The sequence below is a fragment of the Tursiops truncatus genome, chromosome 7, assembly GCF_011762595.2.
Source record: "Tursiops truncatus isolate mTurTru1 chromosome 7, mTurTru1.mat.Y, whole genome shotgun sequence".
In the NCBI taxonomy this organism is placed as follows: domain Eukaryota; kingdom Metazoa; phylum Chordata; class Mammalia; order Artiodactyla; family Delphinidae; genus Tursiops; species Tursiops truncatus.
Window position 1 is genome coordinate 108,551,220 of NC_047040.1, and position 23,050 is coordinate 108,574,269.

At 38.3% G+C, this 23,050-nt stretch overlaps 1 protein-coding gene across 18 annotated transcripts in view; it reads right to left on the bottom strand.

Moving 5' to 3' along the window:
* Positions 1–23,050, bottom strand: part of WDR33 (WD repeat domain 33) — a 103,615-nt gene that overhangs the window by 15,218 nt on the left and 65,347 nt on the right. For 14 of the 18 annotated variants that reach the window (XM_073807836.1, XM_073807835.1, XM_073807834.1 and 11 more), the window contains exons 8-16: positions 5,813–5,939; positions 4,416–4,570; positions 4,244–4,322; positions 3,659–3,769; positions 3,201–3,295; positions 2,901–2,987; positions 2,530–2,669; positions 1,737–1,889; positions 17–1,102 (exon numbers count right to left, since the gene is read on the bottom strand). In XM_073807836.1, coding sequence (XP_073663937.1) covers positions 17–1,102; positions 1,737–1,889; positions 2,530–2,669; positions 2,901–2,987; positions 3,201–3,295; positions 3,659–3,769; positions 4,244–4,322; positions 4,416–4,570; positions 5,813–5,939 — 2,033 coding nt within the window. Of the gene's footprint in view, positions 1–16; positions 1,103–1,736; positions 1,890–2,529; positions 2,670–2,900; positions 2,988–3,200; positions 3,296–3,658; positions 3,770–4,243; positions 4,323–4,415; positions 4,571–5,812; positions 5,940–13,800; positions 20,493–23,050 lie in introns of those variants that run through there. The other 4 variants (XM_019931848.3, XM_073807837.1, XM_019931849.3 and 1 more) reach the window with 2 other exon arrangements.

Consider the following 23,050-nt stretch of genomic DNA (forward strand, 5'->3'; position numbering starts at 1 on the left):
TGGAAAGAAATAATACCTGGTTGAAGGGGGCCCGGGGCCCATCACCTAGCAGAGCTGTTTTCTGCTGCTGGAATGGTATTGGCCCTTGAGATGGATGTGGCCCTCTTGCCGGGTTCTGCTGTCCCTGAGGTCCAGGGGGCCCTTGCATGCCACCCTGGGGTGGAGGTCCCAAAGAGCCCTGGGGCGGCCCCTGCTGACCTTGTGAGCCTGGAGGCCCTCGCAATTCCTGGGGAGGGCCCATCATTGATCCTTGGGGTGGAGGCCCCTGCATGCCTCGCATCTCCTGAGGACCTCGCATCTCCTGAGGGCCATGTCCCAGCAGTCCACTTGGAGGATGAGGTCCTCTCATCTCTTGAGGCGGGTGGCCCAGCATCATCCCTTGGGGAGCAGGACCCTGGTTCTCTCGGGGGCCTGGAGGACCCTGCATTCCTCTTGGATTCAATCCCATCAGAGGTCCCTGAGACACAGGACCTTGGATCCCTTGAGACCCTGGCCCACCTTGCATCCCATGAGGATGGGGAGGTCCTTGCATTCCTCTGGGACCAGGTGGTCCCTGCATACCTTGAGTACCAGGTCCCTGAGGGCCCAAGTGACCCTGGGGACCAGGTGGGCCTTGGGGGCCTATGTGACCTTGTGGGCCAGGTGGGCCCTGAGGACCCATATGACCTTGAGGACCAGAAGTGCCCTGTGGTCCAGGTGGTCCTTGAGGTCCCAAAGGGCCATGAGGTCCAGGATGCCTTTGCATTCCTTGGGGCCCATGCATGTCCTGAGGCCTCGGCAACCCCTGGGGTGGGCCCTGGGGCCCTTGTGGTCCCATGAATCCTTGTGGCCCCCCACCTCCCTGATGCAGTGGAGGACCCTGTGGTCCCATTTGTCCCTGGGGTCCAGGGGGCCTAAACTGTCCCTGTGGACCTGGAGGCCCCATTTGAGCCATGTTCATTGGCATCTGCTGAGATGGATGAGGCTGTTGAAAACCTTGAGGAATCTGAGACATTGGACCTTGTCCTGGAAAGGGCTGGGGTCCCAGGAGAGGGGTGCCAGATGAAGGAGGAGGCTGAATTTGCTCAGCCTGTTTCTGTGCAAGTCTTTCAATTTTAAGTTGCTGGAAAGAAAGGAAGAAAAAGCATGCTGATAAAAATGCCAGAGCCCTTAAAGATGACAATATTGCTATCACTTATTTCATTAGGGGAGCCTCAAAACAACCATAAGGTACTGAGTGGCCTCTAGAGTCCATATGATATTCAGATGTTCTGAAGGTACTCAGGCTTCCAGACTCTAGAATGCTTCTTTTTAGGTGCTGGGAAACAGCAGTCAGGACTATTTATATCCATCTTGATCAGGGAAAGCCCAACAATTTACTAGTGTTTTACCATTCTTGGTAGCTGCCAAAGGTAGGGAAAATAAGAACAAACCACCTGTTCTAGAGCTGACAGAAAGAAATTTTTTATCCGTGGATAAGTAAATGAATCCAAATTAAAACTATGTTGGTTTATCTTGTCTATTAAAAAACGTATATTCAACTTAGGTCTACTTGCTGCTTGACTGATCTGGTTTTAAAAGTCTAAGAAACACGATTCTTTTAGAAACTAGCTTCCTAATGCAGCAATAAGAAATGATATTGCTCATCAGACCCATCTGAGAGTCCATTCCCTTCTCCTTAAGAGCATATCAATAAACAAAACGTTAATCACTACTTTCTTAGATGATCTCGAATCCCCCAGAAGAGCGTCACACACCTCCAGAAGCTGTGGGTTAGTATACTGCAATGTGGCCATCTCTTGTTCGATTTCTGCTTGTGTTTTTTTCTTCTCTTCCAATTTAATGTCTTCTTTTCTGTCATTCAGTACCTCGTTTGGGGCAGGAATTGGGACTTTATTTTGCATCCAAGCCTTGGGAAAGAAGAGAATATTAAAGTATACTCTAAGTGTGTAAATCATAATGACAGAATGAGAAAGCCATTCTATAATGTCAGTGGCTCATTCCAACCTGGTGAATACAAGTCGGCTCAGCTGGTAAACTATCTTTATTTCTAATACTAATTCTTAGTGACACAGGAATGGAGTCAGGCAAGCACATCACTAGGTAGAAATTGTTGTTGATAAAAGCTGCAAGATCTCACATGTTATTAAGATGCAACACCTGCCTGCCTCTTCAAAAGGACACGTGCACTCTGTGTTGAGGGAACAAAGTGAAAGACAGACAAAATATGTTGAAGAGGGTCAACATACTCTCCCTGCTCCATGTCTCTTTTTTCCTGCTTCTGATAGCTTGGAATGATAACAAGGAGGTGAGAATAAAAGAAGACCTAGAGAAGATTCATGACAAACTCAGGACTAACTGCAAAGCAACACATGGGAACTATGTCTAATAATGCCTGAAATATGTGAAGAATGCTCAAAAAATGTCTGTAGTACAGAAATACCTTCAACAGATGAGATAATCCAAGAGAAACCTACTTCTGCACTTCAGTTAGACTTACCAAGCGGAGTCTCCCACCAAGTGGGCAGGGGTGCACTTCTAGTTACTCACCTGCTGAAACTGAGCAGGAATAGGTTTTGCATAAGGAACTTTCTTCTGAGGTACTTTTTTCTGATCCTTTTGCATCACCTCCTCCATTCCCCAATCTAAACCTGGAATTGTCATTTCAATTTCGTTTGATTCATCTTTCCCTGAAACCATAAAGAGAAGTAGTTAGCCAAGGAAATAAAAGAAAGTGGTCACTTCATCAATGAACACATTTTCGGAAGAACAGATTCTAAATATCGTGCAGTTTACATCACTTTTATCAACATTTCTCAACATACATCATTTTGGCATTTTCAACATAATTTAATATCATGATTATAAGAAATAGGTAAAATTACAGAAAAAGTAAAATTTATAGGTACAACTTCTCTTACCCATCTGTTCTTGTTCCATAGCTAATTTTAGTTGTTCTGGTATTCCCATCCCTGGAATTACTGCCAGGCTATTAGGTTCAAGGTCATCTGTACATAGGAATACAGCCAGTGTCAATAGAGATTTTATAAATGTATCAGGCCAATAAAATTAACACTTTATAAAAATGAAAATTATTGCTGGCGATTTATAAATCCATAAACTATAAAACTAAAATTCGTTTTGCAAAATCTTCTCAACACCTAACACTTTTATAACAGAATATCAGATTTCAAAGACAGATAAACATGCAAGAACCTCACCGTATTCCACTCCATCTTCAGACATTCCAGGCAACAGGTTTAGATTGTATCGATCTCGCATTTTATCACCTGGTCGGTTTCGGGTCCAAAATTTGCTGTCAAAATAAAAGTATTTGGAGGGGGGAGGAGAGGAGCACGGTTTCAGTGTATTTCTGGGCACTTAACAGTACTTAGCAGTCCTCTGGCAAAAACAACAAAGTTTTACAATGCCTTATTCTAAACATTTTTAATGTAGAAAGACACTTTTTAAATTAGAAGGCAAAACAAAATTCAAATAAGAAAGTCATATTCAATACCCAATCTCCTTGTAATATACATATTTATAAACCACTACCAACATGTCCTTAAGAGTAAGTTAGAAAACAAATTAATACATTCCTATATGAATAAGATATACATTTATCTCCTGCTGCTCCATAAATACAGTAATTCCTTGTTATTTTTGACATAAAGCTTACCTAGTATGGTCATTTGAGCCTGAGCAGAGAATATGTCCAAGAGGATGCCAAGCCAGACTCCAAATCATTCCTTCATGGGCCATCTCCATCCCACCCACTTCTTTCTCTACCCTGTAATGGCACCACAGAAAGTAGTCTTTTTCACAAAAGTTACCCAACCCCTCCCCCACCAAGAAAGACATTTTCTTTTAGCGCAACACAAAGCTACCAAAGTCAGTTACTTTGTTTTTGTTTTTGTTTTTTGTTTTTTTTTTTTTTTCAAAGTCAGTTACTTTAAATCTGGTCAATTCCACATGTTTCAGAGGTACTGATTTGTCATCAGGAATACAGTCTTTTATCCAGAGTACCTCAGAGGGGAAATGCTTCAGAAATGACCTCACCACAAGAAACAAGGAAGTTGGTCTTACTCTCCCTTCAAGACTTCCATAGCCAAAAAGAGAGATGCTAAGTTTTCTGTTCCAAACTGGGTTTACAGATACAGGACATATGAACACTCAGAAAAAATACAAAACACTATCATTTTTTTCATGTTCAGGTGCTCTCTTCATAAAATTTACAACTTTTTACATAGTAAGTGCCACATACCCAACATGCCAGAATAACAAAGAGCCATCAGACCCTCCACTGGCAAAAAGTCCTTCATGAACAGGATGCCAGGCCACAGCTGTAAACAAAAACACGGAGAAGGACAAAACTATTAGGATCTCAGAACACTACAGGTAATAGTCAAAATGAGAAGCATATCATAGCCGCCGACCTGTAGCTTCTTTCTTATGACCTCGGAAGACTTGAAGCTCTTCTTTCAGGTTTCGGATGTCGAAAAGTTTACAGAGGTGGTCACGTGATGCTGTGAGTAGCCAGTTACCATTGAGATTTAATTTCACTTCCATTACTGTGTTTTTATGGGCATGACTACAAACAAAGTACCAAGAAAATAATCTGTCAGAATTCAAAACAAGTATAAATCAATATAATGACCATTTTTCTTGAAAAGCACATGGCAGTCAAGATGGCAAGAACTTTGGCCTAGAAGTAATAAAGCATGTAACATTATAGGACCATGGTTAAAAGTACACGTGAAAGAAATAGGTCAAAGACAGAAAGAAATAATGTCCATTATCTAAGCACAGCTTTCACTAACTAGTTAAAATAGGAGAACTTCAACTGGATAGAAAAGTTTATCTGTGAAGCAGGGGAAGCACTTGAACACATAAATTAATATTCGATAAAGCTCATTCAATTTTAAAAATTCAATGAAGCTTCTCTCATTAAGTCAAAGCAATTTTAAAAAGGACACAAGATAGTTTGAGGGTTAATTTGAACTAAAGACTCTGCAACCGCTGAGGCCTGCACAATGCACATCTCCAAGGAGCACCATTCACAAGGCGTCCTATTTGGTTGTGGCCACTGGAGCTGTGCAACAAGGCAGCCTTGCTCCAGCCAGCTCACTCTGGGTATGGCTCAATTCCCAATCAGAGGGACCAGGATACAGCTGCTTAGTCAAAAAAACGTTAACAACATATTCACAGAACTGTGAATGTTTACTGATAATTCAAAGAGAAAATTTTTTATGATGTGGCTGCATCATAACTAAATACCTCAGATAAAAACTGAGAACTGATTCAAATATGAAGGGAAAATTTCTCTATAAGTAGATGTAGTGAGATGGAGAAAGCTGGGCTGTGTCTAACAAATGGCACACATGTCGGGACTTCCCTGGTGGTACAGTGGTTATGACTCCGCGCTTCCAATGCAGAGGGCGTGGGTTCGATCCCTGGTTGGGGAATATGATCCCACATGCCGTGCAGCCATAAGTTTAAAAAAAAATGGCACACACATCAATTCCATACAAAATGTATTATGATGAGGAAACAGTAAAGCTAGAAGAGTAGCAATAACCACCTCCTCCCCACCCCCGTGACGCCCAAATTAAATTTAGATGTATGTGGCAGAACAAAAATCAAGCCTTATTTTATTAGGAATTTAGAGAGAAATCATATTTAATAAATAAGAAGGGTCTAGGTGTAAGTCCATCTGTTGTCTACACTACTTTTTCAGGAATATATGAGAGGGGAAAAAAAGCTAAAAGGTAAAGAATACAGGCAGCTTTGCTCCCCTTGGTTTAGGGACCAAGGTGGGGTTCCTATCACTTACAGTGTTGCAAGACTCTGCCCAGTCTTGGGATCCCAGAACTTGATTGGCTGTTGACTATCTTTACTTCCTGAAACAACTAACCCTTTTGTTGGATGCCAGTCTACACACTTCACATCAGCACCGTGCCCTGTCGGAAACAAGTTAAGATAAAAACCTAATCAGCATAGATATTTCAAACAGGACTCCATTCTAATTTAAACCAAAATAGAGAAACCTATTAAATGTTTTGATCCTAGTACTCAGTCATCTTAAACTTTTAAAACAAACTCTCTTTGGCCTTTGTGTCTGGAAGACTTTTGGGTACAGCAACCTCTCCTCCTATGCCACAATGCACAGGGACCATTCCTCTTCTGGAACTAAGCTCACCTTCTCACGTACTTGCTGGTAGGCCGGTCAAGATTTTTGGAAGCCCCTGTAAAGCTGTGCAAACTTTTCATGATCTTCTATGTATTGTCCTAATTATTAGAAACAATGCTTGTCATTCACTTTAGCTTTCCTGCTTTGAAGTAGTCCCTATAGATCAAAAGTCCTAAATTCAGATTCAGACACCACCACTTTCTAGATGTGACAATACGAAAAGTATTCCATCTTTCTGATCCCATTTACTGAAACGCAGAATGGGAAAAATAATCCCTGCTTCATTCACACATATGTCAGATGAGATGCCAATAAAAGTTAGTCTATCGAGTGCTCACTATATGATAGGCAGTGTATCGAGCACCTCTTTAAATCCTCTCAAAACCCTGAGAAAAGCTAGTCAACAATAACAGGAGCTGGAATCTGAACCCTGTCTGTAGGAATAGAGATAGTTCTCTTAACCACTGTGCTAGAGCATGAGGTTGCTTCAAAAACGCAACAGATTAACCGTTACTAAAAATTACGAAAGTGAAAACCAGAATTTACAAAACTGAAAAAAATGAGCATGATTTTTGAAAACTTGTTGCGGTACAAAAAGAGCCTCAAGAGTATTTTATATAGTAAATGCACTAAGAAGCAGGTGAAGGGGAAGGTAAACAGCATTTGAAACGGCTCCTTCTCTAACCAGGCTCAAATCCAGCTTCTATGGAGTATGAGGTGGGAAGCAGGAAGGATACAGAAGAATAGAAAAATAGGGAAGTAGGGAAGAAGGAAGAGATGGTTCTAGAGGCGCTGGAGAGTGAATGTGCACCATGCAGAAGGGAAATTCGCATCTCACGTAGGCAAGGACTTATCTAAAGCTCATCCCAGGGCTGGCGCTCGGGAGATACCAACTCTCTGGAGGAGCTTGGCAACGCGTATTAAAAGTTCGGAAAAAGTACGTATCCTGCAACCCGCTAAACTCCACGTCTCAGAATTGATCATCAGGATACAATGGGTGTCCAAAAAGATTGGCATATAATGATGTTGACCGACATAGTTTATTTTTAAATGCTCCTGAATAGGAAATATACTACAGAATAAATTTCAGCATGGCACATGTGCTCAATGGAATATGATGCACCTATTATAAATGATTCTATAGATAATTTAATGGCATGATTAAAATGTTCATGATACTAAGTTTATTAAAAAAAACAAACACCAGTGTGTATAGCATTCCTGATGCCATCACTGTAGAAGGCAAACAAATTAATAACGAGTGACTGTGTGTGCATATCTATATAGAGAAAAAAGGCAGGAAGTCTAGACACCAAGCTGTTAGAATACTAAGCTGGATAGGACTTTTAAGGTGATTCTTATTTCTGTGTCTTCTGTTTTTATATTTCCTACAATAAAAATATATTATTTTGTAACTAGGATCTGAAGGTGGGAAAGGGGAAAGAGGTCTCGTTGTTGCCTTAATTTTTTATTAAGAACTGAGGATGGAAAAGTTGGACAGAAATATAATTCAGTCCCCCAGCCCCTTGCTTGCCTTAGGAACTTTTAATGTTATTAACAATTTTATCCTTAAAAGATATGGCCAGGGAATTTTAAAACTTTATGGGCCACTATCACCTGAAATTGAATATTATGTATAGATACGTATGTATTTTTACCAAATTTGAGTACAAAGTGCGTGAGAAGGTATTTTTAAAATGTGATGCACTATGCAAAAATGTTCATATTCTTAGCTGCCACCTCTACCCTCACCTTCTCTGGGACACTTTTATTACATAAAGAAAGTTGAGTTTAGTTTAAAGAAGTATATGCAAAAACAAGAAAACTATCAACCCATAAGAAAAGAACAACAAAATGTATTTTAGCTGCTTCACTTTTGTTTTCGGAAGTTTTCTAAAATATTTCAGTAGAATTCAAACAAGTGAAAAATCCCATCCATCCCTTTCTGTTAAATGAATTTACCCATATCCATATATATCACTAATATACATCAAACTGATTGGAACTGATTCGTGGATGTTATTTTATTGGTCACTGTCCCTAATAATAAAAATACTACTACTAGCAAACACATATACTCCTTATGTATGGTACTATTCTAAGCAAAGAATGTATACTGAGTCATCATTTTACATGATTACAAAGCACAGATAGGTTAAAAAAGTTGCCCACGATTATACAGATGATGTGTGGCAGAGCAGACACCTGAATGCAGGGAACCGGCCCCCGAGCCACTGCTCTTAATGCCTATTCTATACTGCCTGATTACGTGTGAAAGGTTACTTTGAGAGTTACAGAAGGAAAACAAAAATATGTACCTTCCTATTTGCTTCTCTATGCATAAAGACTCACCAAAGGGCGGTACATTGCAGACAGGGTACTGAAATAGAAGGGGGACTATTCAAGCCTTTACATTATTTTACTTTTGAAAAATGTACATGTATTATCTACTTTAAAAAAATTAAATACGAATAAAATAATCTAAGAAAATATGTACAAAAAAGTATGTGCAGGTTGCTAACATTTGTGGCTTAAAAAGAGACACACACACACATACACAGAGCACACACATACATTTGCTTAAAAATGCATAAAATAGGGCTTCCCTGGTGGCGCAGTGGTTGAGAGTCCACCTGCCGATGCAGGGGACGTGGGTTCGTGCCTCGATCTGGGAAGATCCCACATGCCGTGGAGCGGCTGGGCCCGTGAGCCACGGCCACTGAGCCTGCGCATCTGGAGCCTGTGCTCCGCAGCGGGACAGGCCACAACAGTCAGAGGCCCACGTACCGCCAAAAAAAAAAAAACTGCATAGAATATGTCTGAAAGAATATGAAAGAATCTGATAATACTGACTGCTACCAAGAAGGGGAATTGGTACCCTTGTACCCTGGGAACAAGGGTAAGGAGAGTTCACTGTATATTATTTGGTAATTTTAAAATATTGAAACACATGAAATGATCTATTGAGAAAAATATACAATTAAAAAATTTTATTTACTAGATAACAGATTGATTACCTGTATGAAATCTTTACAAGCAGCATGTCATTTTCATAATTTTTCATGAAAAAGAATAAATAGATTAAGCTGGCATAGAAGCAAATTGATATGCAACTGCTTCCTTCTCCAGGGAAAAAAGTTACTGAATTCCCAATGAAGTGACAAAAACTATTTCAAATGATAAAATTCTACCCTCTCATGTCAATATGATACATTTAGATCCAGAAGAATCTGACTGATAGAAATCTATCCTAAGAAAATAATTTTCAAGGATTTTTAAAAACTCTTATTTTTAAAATATGGTATTTGAAGCCTTGTTCATAAGTTTAAAAGTATAAAAAATTTTAGAAGTGGAATGACTAAATGAACTGTGCCACAGTCCCAAAACAAAAGAAACATACAACTACTACAATGAAGATTCTGGGAACAAAGAAAAACATGCTCATGAAATACAGGGAACTTTTACAAGCAAACAACACAGGCACAACCTGTGCATATGCTATGAGAATGACTATAAAAATGTACACATATATTTGCAAAAATGTAGATACGAATAAGCAGGAAATGAAAAACGTATTGGGATTGTGAGAAAAAAGGTAAAATTTTTCTATCCACATTTCCTCTAATGTTATACTGTGGTTTTAACCATAAATAACATGGGTTAGATTTTTGTGTGTGTGTGAACTTTTTGATGTTTTTAAAATGAGAAAAAAAATGCAAGTTACTTAGCTAGGTAATGTCTTATCCATCAAATTAGCAAAAATTAATTTTGGTGACACCCAGTGTAGTAAGTTACAGACGCTCTTATGCATAACTGGTTGGAAAGTAAATCAGTACGACTTTGCAGGGAGGCTTTTGGCCCTATCAAAATGTTAAATGCTCACCACCTTTAATTCTGTAATCCCTCTGCTAGGAATTTACCCTATGTTTGTAGCTGTAAAAGCACACCAAGATTTATATACAAAGGTATTTATTACACCGTGTTTGAATTATAAAACTGGAAACAACCTCAATATAAATCAGTGAGGGAATATTTAGAAAAATTAAGATAAATCCATATAATTGAATACTATACGGCTGTTAAAACTGAAGCTGAAACTGAATCTGGAGTGACAGAAGTGTTTTATATCTTGATTATGGTGGTGGTTTCAAAAATGAAGCAGTGAGGGCTTCCCTGGTGGCGCAGTGGTTGAGAGTCCGCCTGCCGATGCAGGGGACACGGGTTTGTGCCCCGGTCCGGGAAGATCCCACATGCCGCGGAGCGGCTGGGCCCGTGAGCCATGGCCACTGAGCCTGCGCGTCCGGAGCCTGTGCTCCGCAATGGGAGAGGTCACAACAGTGAGAGGCCCGCGTATCGCAAAAAAAAAAAAAAAAAATGAAGCAGTGAGAAGGAACTTTCTGGAGGGACTGAAATGTTATGTATCTTGATTATGGTGTATATATTTGTCAAAATTCATAGAACTGTACACCTAAAAAAAGGTAAATGTTACCATATGTAACTTACACCTCAATAAACCTGACTTCTAAATAATATAAGCAGAAAAGCAAGGTGTAATTTAGCCCCATTTGGAAAAAAGAAAACTTAAGCTGTTAATAGTTTTTTAGGGAGAAGAAATGGTATGGGAATAAGAAGAAGTCATTTACTCTTCTGTACTGCTTGAAGTTTTTAACATGCGCTTTTATTACTTTACTTAATGTCAACTGGCTTTGGTTTCCCTCTATTCAAAACTCAAGGGACTGACTGACATCAATTAGCGCCTGTGTTTGTCAATACAGAACTAACCAGTGCCTGTGGTCCCGGGAAGATGTGCTTCAGAACCTCAGTGGGAATGAAAGTTTTCGTTGAAAGCTCTTGGACTCGCTATGGCTGAACTAAGTTTCAAGGATAATATGGGTTTTGTGACCTGGCATGCTATATATAAAAACTTAATCTTATATAAATTATTATCTCATAGAAAAATGACTGAGTCCCAAACACATGGCTTATCAATTTCAACCATTAACCCTAAAGAACGCCTTTACAACAATTTTTATCATTTCAAAGGTCCAGAATTTCAGCATAGAATCATTCAAAGTTCTTTGTTACCCCCAAACATGGAAATTTTAAGACTGTAGTATCTGCAGTGCTAAAGCAATTAACACAGACTTAATGGAAAATTCATTCATGTGACAACTGTTTTTTATTGGCCTACTGACCTAGATATTTTAGTACTAAAAACATCTTTCTAATGGCTCAAGATTTTAGGACTGAAAACTTCTTGCCAATGAAAGACCAAGTATTTTTTAAAGTGGCATTTAAACGTTTCAGAATCAAGCCCATAAAAAATACAAAGATACAACTCTCAACACCACCAAACCTCCTCCAGATACTATAAAGCCTAACACAGGAAAACGTGGAGCCCTGCAGGGGACTGACAGGAGTCTAAAGGCAGATTGTAGTAAACACATACAATCCTTAGTAGGATGGCAGAGCTTTAAGAAGCCAGTGATGTGGGCACAGAGTTACCAAGTAAAAACTCTAGGATCCCCAGGAAAGGTAACAAGTAGCTCGGCCATACTGCAACTACAACTATGCTTAAAGAAAGATTTCAATATTGAGGTTTGGGGGTACAACTGCCAAATTCTAAAATATCCCAACTGCCAAAATCATCAAATAAAAAACAAGACTGTCATGATAAATCTACACGTGACATTCCCTTTGAATGCTTATAAATATTTAAGAACTTAACCTGCACTGTTCAATATAGTAGCTATTAGCCACCTGTGGCTATTTAAATGTTTTAATTTAGATTAAAAATTAGGTCGCTCAGTCACACTAGCGACATTTCAAGTGCTCAACAACCACCCGTGACTAACAGCTAGCATACTGGACAGCATAAACACAGAGTATTTCCATCATCTCAAGAAGTCCTATTAGACAACACTGATTTAGACTGTAATTAGACATTTTAAAGAAAGTCTCCTTGAATTTCCATAATCACATTATTTTTATTCCCTATCTCAGTTACACAATGAATAGCAACAACAAAAAAATTACCTTCAATTGATACTTGAGCTAGTGAAGACCTACAAAGTTATACAGCCTTGTAATTTTTACAAGAGAAAACTGAGGCCTAAAAGGGTTTAGGCCAGTGGCCAGGTGGCCAGGACTGCCTTCTTCCCGTTCCAATCTTCCCTTCACCTCACTAAATATAACATCCAAATGAAGTGGCAGAAGAGGTCCTTTTGTTTTGTTTCACTTATCAAATTTTGCTTGCTCAAATGTAACTGAGGGTGTAGAAGGCAAACTTCTGCACACCTTTCCATCTCTCAGAACTGTACAAGAAAAGAATTTAGGGGTAAAATCTAAAGATAAACACATAAAAAAGAATTACTTTTTAACTATCTGAGAAGTAACCAGATTGACTTCGAAGACCAGGGTCCTGTTAAATGTGGCAACCATGACCCAACTCCACCCAAAGAAATTCCAAATTAATCTAACCATACTGGGTTACTCTCAGAGCTTAAGCTTTGAGGGCAATGAGTTCTGCATCATTTCTTTGCTAGCTAAACATTCCCACAGGGTGCTAGCTAAATGAATAGTGACAGAATTAGCATCTCTGAGACACTGGTGGCATTGCTTTGTGGATTAACCTGTGTCTGACATGCCAGAATTGTTTAGCTTATTATTTCATAATTATTTGCAGAAAGCAACCATTAATTGTGCATTAGAATTTATACCAAATGGGGAGGTAAACAGTAATTTTACTTATTCCACTTGATTATACTTTCACACATTCATCTATCTTTCAGTTGTTCACTAATTCAAAATAAGTGCGCTCAATAGCAACATTTATTGGGTTCCTGTTATGGGTGCTCAACCTCTAAAATATGTGACCACCAAATGAAATAGAATTGAACACTGGGGAAGTATCTGTGGAATCACACAGTCCAGGTACAATAACTTTCAAAAAAGTTAATACTTAGAATAAACGTTTTCTGAATATAGACTGAAATTAAGCCAGCAAACAATTAATGCAGGTGTTTTAGAGACCCTCTCCACAAAATAAAAACAGAAAAAAAACCTCTTTTAAAAACAATGTTACATGACTATGCTTGAAATAGGAAGGTGCAGAATGCAAAAAATAATAATAATAATATTTTTCCTAATGACAAAATGCTTAATGTGTTGTTGTTTTTAAAGGAGATCCTAGAAATATAATGCAGAGACTCCTTAATAAACCCTAAAATTCTGAGAATAACAGGATAGATGGTTAGGTCCTTAGCTGTTTGGCAAACAGCTCTAGACTTACTTTTGTAGAAAGTGGAGTCTTCCTGTTGATTAATAATTTCCAATCTCAGAATCGTAAAGTGTAGTGCAGTGAACGCTAGGAGCCAACAAGGGAACAAGGTCTGTTTTTGTACTCTTCCCTTATCCGAGGAGGTTCCCTGGCCTCTGTGAAATTGTATGTAGACTTTGTGCCCCTGTGCATTTTTCAAGAACCTCATCTCTCCTCCACAGCCTCACCAGATCCTAAGGGACCTATCATCCCACACAGGTAAACAGCCCTGCCTTAAGACAATGCATATGCCCCCAAGGCTCGGTGAACAGTCTGAAAATCAAGATACAGAGTTTTATTTGAAGGTCAGAAATAGTGTCCATTTTCCCATTTTATTTTTCCTGGATCAGACCATTATATGAACAAATCTTAAGGAAAATTTCTTTTATACATAGCTTACAAAAAGCACCAAGATTTTCTAATACAGGAAGGAAAAAAAGCAAACAAAATTTAAGCGCCACCTTGTACAACATTAACAGCTGAAGAACTGTTATTCAAGAAAGTGTGTCAAACATTAACAAACTCAAGCTACTTCCAGCCACAAGAACATAAAATGTAACAGGTCAGTTCAAGGCAAAGGGTATGTGTAGCCATGGTCCATAGGCAAACACTTCAGTAGGTCAGCGGAATCAAGAATTTAAAAAATTAAGGAGCATAAGCAACTTGTATGTTGGTCAATGAATATGCAATTTATTAACATTTTTACCTTCCTTTTTTGCAGAATGATTTTAAATTTGATCGAACACTGAACATCAACTGGAAGTAATTACTATCTTTGTCATTTAAATCTAGAAAGTTACATTAGTAAAAAACTATAAAATTAAATGGAAAATAAATTTTGGAAAGAGTACACCTCTAGGCAGTGTTTACACAAAGCATATTCCAAGCAACAACAGTGCACAGAATCATGGGGGAAGGGTTTCTCCGGTCAAATAGCTGGGCAATGCTGAATTTTAAAAATTGACAAGTTTCTTTTCATGTCTGAGAGCCTTCAGTGCTTTCAATATGTATTACAAATCTGTAGGTGAAAATTTGACCGCAAGCCTTTTTTTCTCAGAATACTTCCAAGTCCCTCAAAAGACCAATCTGTGAAATTTTGAAATGCTAGCTTAGGATGTGGTCTGGCAATGATGAACCTAAATTCAGGTCAGCAGACACCTCTGGAGCAGGAGAGGAGCAACTAAAGGGACCTTTAACCATATCTGCAATGTGTGTAATGTGTACTTCTTTTTAAAATTCAGAAATAAGTATGGCAAAATGTAAGGATTTGACAGAGCTGAGTGGTAACACAGAAAAGTGTTATAAAAAACAGTTAAACATACGGTGTCAGAAAAGCATCCAGTATACAAACAAAAACAAACTCAAATGGCACAGGGGGTAGGCACATCATAAATTTGCCCATCTTCTACTTAACTTATATATTTAATTTGCGTATGCAAGTAAAATGGTTTCTATTTATTTGTACCATGTATTTACATGGTACTGACAAAGGCTGACCTAAATGAAATTGTCAAGTAGGTTAAAAATTGAAATTAAACACACATCTCATAAGATTAATGCCATGTAACTACTTCTGGCATAAAGTGAAAAAAATTATGAATATATGACTAAGTATATAATTTCTGAGTCCAATTAAAAATTTAAAGTATTCAAAAAAGTACAAGGCTATTTTGGAGAATATTTATCAAAGCAGATTAAAGCAAAGGAATCCAACAACCAAATATTCTTTCAGCCTCATTGTTGTTGTACTCCCCCAACTGCTGGATGTTAACAATCAATATATCAAAGCACTTCAGCCATTTGTCTGGGATGGGAGATACCTGGGGTCCCACGCAACGCAGAAACCAGTCACAAAGTCCTTTGTAAGAAAGGGTACACTGGTGTGTGCGTGTGTGTGCATGTGTGTGTGTGTGTGTGTGTGTGAGCATGTGCGTAATTAGTCAAAGTTCTCTAGTAAACATTTCTGCACACATTCATAATTCAATAGTAATATACAGATGACACAATATTCTTTTAAAGGATCAAGAAGAAAAGCATATAGCCATTGCTTGAAAAATCAGAAAGAAAATGTAAATCCAAAAAATCCTTTAAAAGAATGAGCAGGGGGCTTCCCTGGTGGCGCAGTGGTTGGGAGTCCGCCTGCCGATGCAGGGGACACGGGTTCGTGCCCCGGTCCGGGAAGATCCCACATGCTGCGGAGCAGCTGGGCCCGTGAGCCATGGCCGCTGAGCCTGCGCATCCGGAGCCTGTGCTCCGCAACGGGAGAGGCCACAGCAGTGAGAGGCCCGCGTACCGCAAAAAAAAACAATGAGCAGGACTACCAGAAAGTGCAGTACCTATGCGACATTAATAATAAAGTTATTAGTGCCAGCAGGTACCTTGGCCAAGAATGAACAGAAGTCATGATTGAAACTCCTAATAAAGAAAAAGCAAAACCATTTATAATGATACTTTAGGGTACTTCTAGAGTAAGCCTTCCTTCTGAAAACAAGGTAAAAAACATGGTTCACCCACTTGGCCATCTTAAGGAGACTGTTTTTTTACATTGAAGTTTAGATACATAAAAGCAACACATAATCTTGGTCAAAGTAGAATTAATTAACCCCATGGCAATCATGGCCATGCACAGCATCAACTGTACTTTGAATCTCTGAGTTTTGCCTTACTATTCTTGGGTATATCTGCACACTTTTGGTAAATGTGGTTCCCTATATAATCCTCTCCATCTGCTACTATTCACCTCTTGGAAGAAAGGAAGGTAACAATGGCAAGATTACAGAAATTTACCTGTACCAGAACAAAAGGGTTATGTGAACCCCGAAACACTGCTGGGGTTAAGTATATATCACATGATTCCCAGCACATTGTGTGATTTCTACCTATAACTGAAACTTTTCCTACAAATGAATATTCTGATATGGCATTACACTCCAACTGGATCTTGATAATTATCTTCATTTCTGTTTCAAAGCAGAAATAAGATAATGGAGAAAACCTCAACTGGGAGCTGGTCCTATTATCTAGTTTCCATCGTAGTGAAAACATATTCCAATAAAATATTCATTAGCCCATACTGATATAAATAAATAAGAGGGGGAGAAGAGCTGAATTTCTCATACGTGAAAATTCCAAATAACTTAGGTTCACCCTCAAGGATGTGGAGCGTAATTCCCAACCCCTCTGGTGTGGGCTGTGCTTCACGACTTCCTTTCAAAGAGAACTGTATGGAGAGGGGGAGAAAGAGTAGCCTTACACTGGAGAACTCTGACAAACACTGCTTCAACCTGTTGACCAAAGTCAACATCAAGTCATGTCGATAGCATACACCCTCTTGCTCTGATGTGATAAAAATGGCACTTCACCTCTGTGGTCTACCTCCCCAAATCCCATAAAACCAAAACCAATCATGAGAAAAATATCAGCTAAAACCCAACTGAGGGCCATTCCACAACCACCATAACACTCATCAAAACACTGGCAGCAAGAAGACAGAGGAACAAAATCTTGATAGTGCTAACGTGGGGGAGAAACTTTGAATCTAGAATTCTGAATCCAGCCAAAGCCTCATTATAAATGAAATGAAGACGTATAATAAATTTTCAAAATTCTGCCCATAAATCTCAGAAAGAAAAAAAATGTTTGACCGTTCTAGAAATGTGGAAACCAAATAATACTGATTAGGAAATGTGAAAATCCAAACCAGCTCAAATTAAACTTAACATATTATAAAGAATACCATTATTCCCTCGTGGAGGTGTTTTAAAATCTGCCATCTTCTTGTACTTTGTTGAATGAATGAATGAATATATGATGAAAAGCCCAGAGGAAAAAAACCAAAAAACCAAAATTGTGTTCTTAGGAAAAACAGATCAGTGTTTTAGTTTGCCCTCCTCTCTGAGCAGCGTCGTGAATCACAAAAATTCTCATCTCCACCTACAATCTACCATATACTCCCTCCCTCTGGAAGAAATAACCATGAGACAAAGTGAGCTTTGTCCAACAGGCGCACAGGTACAGTGTCAGAACAGTTTTATTTGGAATCAAGGAAAGGATATGTTAAATATAATTTAATTCATGTAGGTACTATGTTTAGTGTTCATGTGCTATACAATGGTTATTAGTAAAAAGATTTGAAGTGAACTTGATCTGTTTAAACTTCAAATGTCATTTACCATCTTATATAATTTACTTAACCCTTGCTAAGCCTTTATATTTCCATGTGTAAAATGGACTACTCAATCTTTGGATTGTTTCAGGAATTAAATGAAATGTATGAAGCACTTATCATCATGCCTAGCACACATTTTGAATAGTCAAATTTTAAGAACTCTTGTTTTGATCCAATCTCTGCCCTGAAAAAGCTCACCGTAAGGACAGCGATTTCCATGTAGAGCTAAGAGCAAGAGCTGTCATTACCGTGAACAGAGTATGGGATAGCAGAAAATGGCTCGATTTGAAAGTACTTCCCAAGTGAGACTTCTTAAGACTTCGCTAAATTTCAGTCTTCAAGTGACCCAAGATAAAAAGAACAGAGTTCTAATTACCAACATCCAACTTAAGTATTAGATTTGATCTAATGCCATTTCTCTCTGAGAACTGGAAAACCTACAATGGGGGCCATCACTGCCTTTATTATATTATTTTGACTGTGTTTTAAGTAACTAAGAAAAACAGGTAATACTTCTGATGACAGATAATACTGTTAATTCCGCTAGACTAAATGGCAGTCTCCAATACTGAGATAAAACCAATCACTTTTTAAAAATATTTATTAAGTAAATATTTGAAAATTCTCTCTACATTTTTTTCTATTTTTATTAACACATTTCTAGGAAAAAAGAAACCTATGGGAAAAATACTAGGTTTAACTCAAGTGTCTTTCAGTTATTTTAATTGATCACTTACTCTAAATTCCCCTAAATGCCATGGATTACCTTAAACTAGAAATACATGATTAAAAATTTAAATGTATAATATTTCTTAAGAAATGGAGAAATGACAGAAGTAGGAAGAATACCAGGAGAGATGTAAGGGAAACTGTCTCAAGGTCACTAATGTGAAGAAGGAATTGAGTCTTGGAATAAATCATGATTTTACTACTAAGTTAAATTATGTATGCAAGCCCCTTCCTAAATTACTTTGAAAGATTTACAGTGGATGCACTTATTTCCCACGACTGTCGCTGACCACAAACGTTATGAAAATTTCAAAAAACTTCAACCTAAATGTGGGCAATTCTCCAAAAATAGATGGGCTCAGTGATGAATAAACCATAGCACAGAAATAAAACACAAAATACACAAAGGGCTGTTGGGGCCTTAAAAAGACTCTAGGCTCCAGGACAGCTCAGTGACAAAGGCTGTGATGCTGTAATGAGGGTAATTACAGAACTCTCCACAGAGCAACTTGCCCAGGCCCCTCCTCCTGTCTTCCCATTTATATAGAACAGCTGCACTCAGCTAAAGCCAGACAACGGCTTTCTAAAACAAAGCAATAGTAAGTCTGGGAAGAAATCCCCAAACAGGACTTAAGGCTGGAGGGAAAAGCAGCACAAAGCTTGTGCCAATGCCATACTATGACCCTGGAGGAAGGAAAGGAGAAGGGAGAGGAGAGAAAGAAGGAAAGAGGAGGGGAGATGAGACAGGAGAGGAGGAGGAAAGGAGAGGGGGAAGGGGAGAAAGGAGGGTAGTTCCATCCACCCAAGGGTGAAATAAACTGAGCACTGCATCTCAGAATACAACACACTTACTTTCTTACTTTGGCAATTGTGGCAGGTGCCCGTTTACTCCAAGACTGTCCTTCCCCACACAGCTCACTACACACGTGCACACACATACACACACGCACACAGAGTCCACAGCGAGGTCTATTATTGAGCAGAGAGTCCTTTGGGCCAGTGGACTTACTCAACTGCAAAAGAAATGAAAAACAGCTACTTATACTAACCAACACAAATCTTCATTCAAATATTTGGCCAAGGATCACTGGACATTTGAGAAAAATCAAACAGGAGGAAAGAGAAAGACCAGGAAAAAGAAACAGATTAAGTGGTTCTAGGGAAAACAAATAGGAACAGACTCAACCAGACTAAACACACATATACACTCATACACACACACCTCGATTACTATGCTAAAAGTTTTAAAGGGTATGTGCATTTCAAAAAAACAAACAACAAAACAGGCCACCATGAAAAGTGAAAAGACCAGAGAACCACTAGGGGGTCCTGGAAATTAAACACGGCAGTGGATAAAATAAAAATTTCATCAGAAGGGCTGAATAACAGATTGGGCATGACTGAAGATCATATTCTGGAAGATAAAATAGAAGAAATCTCCCAATACTTGGAGCAGAAGATGGAAACAGAAAATATGAAAGAGGTAATACACGGTAGATACCTCCAAGAGGTCCAACATTCATATATCAAGTTCCATAATACAAGCAGAGACAGTACGAAATGATAATCAAAGAAAAACCCTTTGACTAGAATAAAGATTTGAGATTGTAGATCAAAGTGAGCCAATGAAGATGAAGTTTAAAATCTTATGCCTATACTCACAGTAAAAATAATAATAAATAAAATAAGTCCACAGAAAAAAAGAGATCATTTAAAAAACATTCAGAAGGGAAAACTAGGGTACCTACAAAATAATGAGAACTGGAATAGCATATGACTTCTCATCAGCAGAACTGACAGAAGATAGTGGAAGCCTTCAAAATCCTGAGGGAAAAGAATTTCACACCTAGAATTTGAAACACAAACTATGAGTCAAGTATGATGGCAAATTATAGACCTCTCCAGACATCAGAATTTTGAAATTTACCTCTCAAGCACTGTTTCGGGAGGGGGGGAGGGGGGGAGTATATTTTTAACTAAATTGAAAAACAAAACAGAGTGGACTTAACAGGGGAAGGCAAAGAAATCCCAGTATGACTGCGGTCACAGGCACAGAAGACAATCAGTCCAAATTAGAGCAGGAAGTCAGAGAACCAGGTGAAGAATATCTTCAAAAATAAAAATAAAATGCATTTACTATAATTGCAAAATTAAAACTTAAAAACTTGCTACGATAAAGGCTTTTAGTGCCATTAAGAAAGAAGGGAAAGTAATTACAAATTATAAGAAAAACTAAAGCAAACTTAATTATGGCATTACTTTCAACAGTTTATAGGACAATCGATTTAAGAAAACAGTCTCACTTGATCGTGATAATCTTCAAGTAGGACAACTTTTAACTGCCACAGAGTTTATTATAAACCTGCTTATACTACTTGTTTCTGAGGTCAACAGGCTCATTCATATTCGAAATTCTACTTATTGGTTTCATTTTTTTTTTTTAGAACTGAAACCTTGGTTAAAAATCCTTGGAGAGATAAAAGGGAGAAAAGTAGAAAAGACATTGAGGGGCATAGATTTCCTTAGGTAACGTAATGGTGAGTCAAGGAACATTGCCTAAAGTTGGTGGCCCCCAAAAGTAAAGAACTAAGAACATTTAAAGCTATATGGGAAACTATCAAAACAACTACAATTCATAACAAAGCCCAGAAGGTAGAAGGCAAGGCTGGTGGTGTAATTACTTGAAATTCTTCACCTTTCATGATAGGTAGTAAACAGACACTGTGTCAGGTAGATATACCAAGAAATATTTTAAATTCTGATGGTAACCACAGGAAATAAACAAATTAGCTTAAAAGGATTATCCACATTCCATCCCTCTACGGTGCTGGAGAAAATATTTTACCATATGTGCATGTTATTTATAAATTTTAAAAAATAAGCTTACATTTCTAAATGGTGGAAATTTCCTCAAATGTTAAGACTATGGTATCTCTAGAATTTCTGGCTGGATCACAACATTCTTAAAGTTTATTGTTAATGACTCCAGGATGGTGAGGACAACTCAGAAGTATCTTCCAAAAGTTTGAATGGTCATGCTCTGATCCATCAAGTTTACTGCTAGGATTCTATCCTAAAGGAAAATTTACTTAAGTGGGAACAAATATAAAGGTACAATGAAGCTTAGTGAACAACTTTGTCTTTGTAAAACTTCTTGCAAATCCTAAATGTCTGTCATTGAGAATGGTAAAATAAGCTATGGTAGATACATGCTATGTAATGTTATAGAGCAGTTACTTTAAAAAGACTGGAATAGTAATGACACGGAAGAATGATCATGATATACTGTGTTGTGAGAAAAGCAAACAGCAGAAGAATATATGTAGTATAATCCCGTTTCTTTTTGTATATGCGTAAGAGTTGTAGAAACATTCACACCAAACTATTAATGGAATAGTGATGACCTCTGAATGTGAGATTGGAAACAGGGAGGGCAAGACACTGACTTGTTTCTTCTAAATGTTTGAACTTTTTATGAATGTTTATTACCCTTGTAAAAGGCAGAAAATTCTCAAGAAAACATCTTCAACATTAATCCTACCCAATTCTTTCCTTACCTTTCCACCCCTCCATTCCCCCAACACTGATGCATCATAATAGATCTCAGCCTTCCATATGGCACATGGTAGGAATGTGTGAATCCAGACATTACAATTCTCTCCAAATCTCACTTCCACGTGATACACAGAATATACTTGTCGTCATGCATGACTGATGGAAAAAATGCATCTTAAAATGCTGCATGTGGTCTTCGGCTTGGTTGGTTAGGAAATGGTGCTGCTAATAAAGCCAAGGTTGCAAGTGATATCCACATATAGGTCAGTAATTGTTATGAAGTCAGCCTGCATTTGTACTCATCATCTGTCATCTTTCCGGTGACAGGACACGATGTGGAAAAATCAACGTAAACCCATTTGAACTAGTGAGAACACTTCTTAAAAGATACATACTGATAGTGGGCTTCAGTCTCTTGGTTGTATTCTGAACACATTCGTGTAGACGTATGACCGCAGTTTATACATTTCTTTGCCAGTCAACCACACTAAGTTGTGTCATCAGTGTTTCCCAGAGAGAAAATGCCGGTTAACCAGATATCTGCAGCAACACTGCCTGTCTGTGCTCTGTGGGACCAATGTGATGTTGGGGTGTGTGGGACCACAAAGTTCTCAGTTTCTGGTCTTTAATTCTCATCTTCAGCCTTCATACCAAACACAAAATCAAAGTAATGTGGCAGAGTGAAGGTTTCTCAACCTTAACCGTGCTTGAAGAATGATTTTTCTTTTACTACTCATTTTTAGAAAAGGCAACTATATAAGGAGAAAATCAAAGACTGAAGAAAAACAGAATAAGAACTTATAATGTGACTGCACTGCTAGAAATGGAGTATGTGATTTTGATCTAACTTAAAATGTCTATTTAAAATGCCCAAATAACTCACACTGCAGAGATCTATCATTTTTCTGGCCGTTATATCCTTTCAAGATATTATAAACCTAGTAAAAAGTAGCAACGGGAAGAAAATTCTGCTGCATCTATAGAATAACTTAGTATATCTTATATTCACCAAATATGAATCTACCTAACTAGAACTCAAAAAAAACAGCTAGTGATTCTCAGGAAAGATTCAAACGTATTATCTATTCAAAAACCAAACAAGCAAGCAACC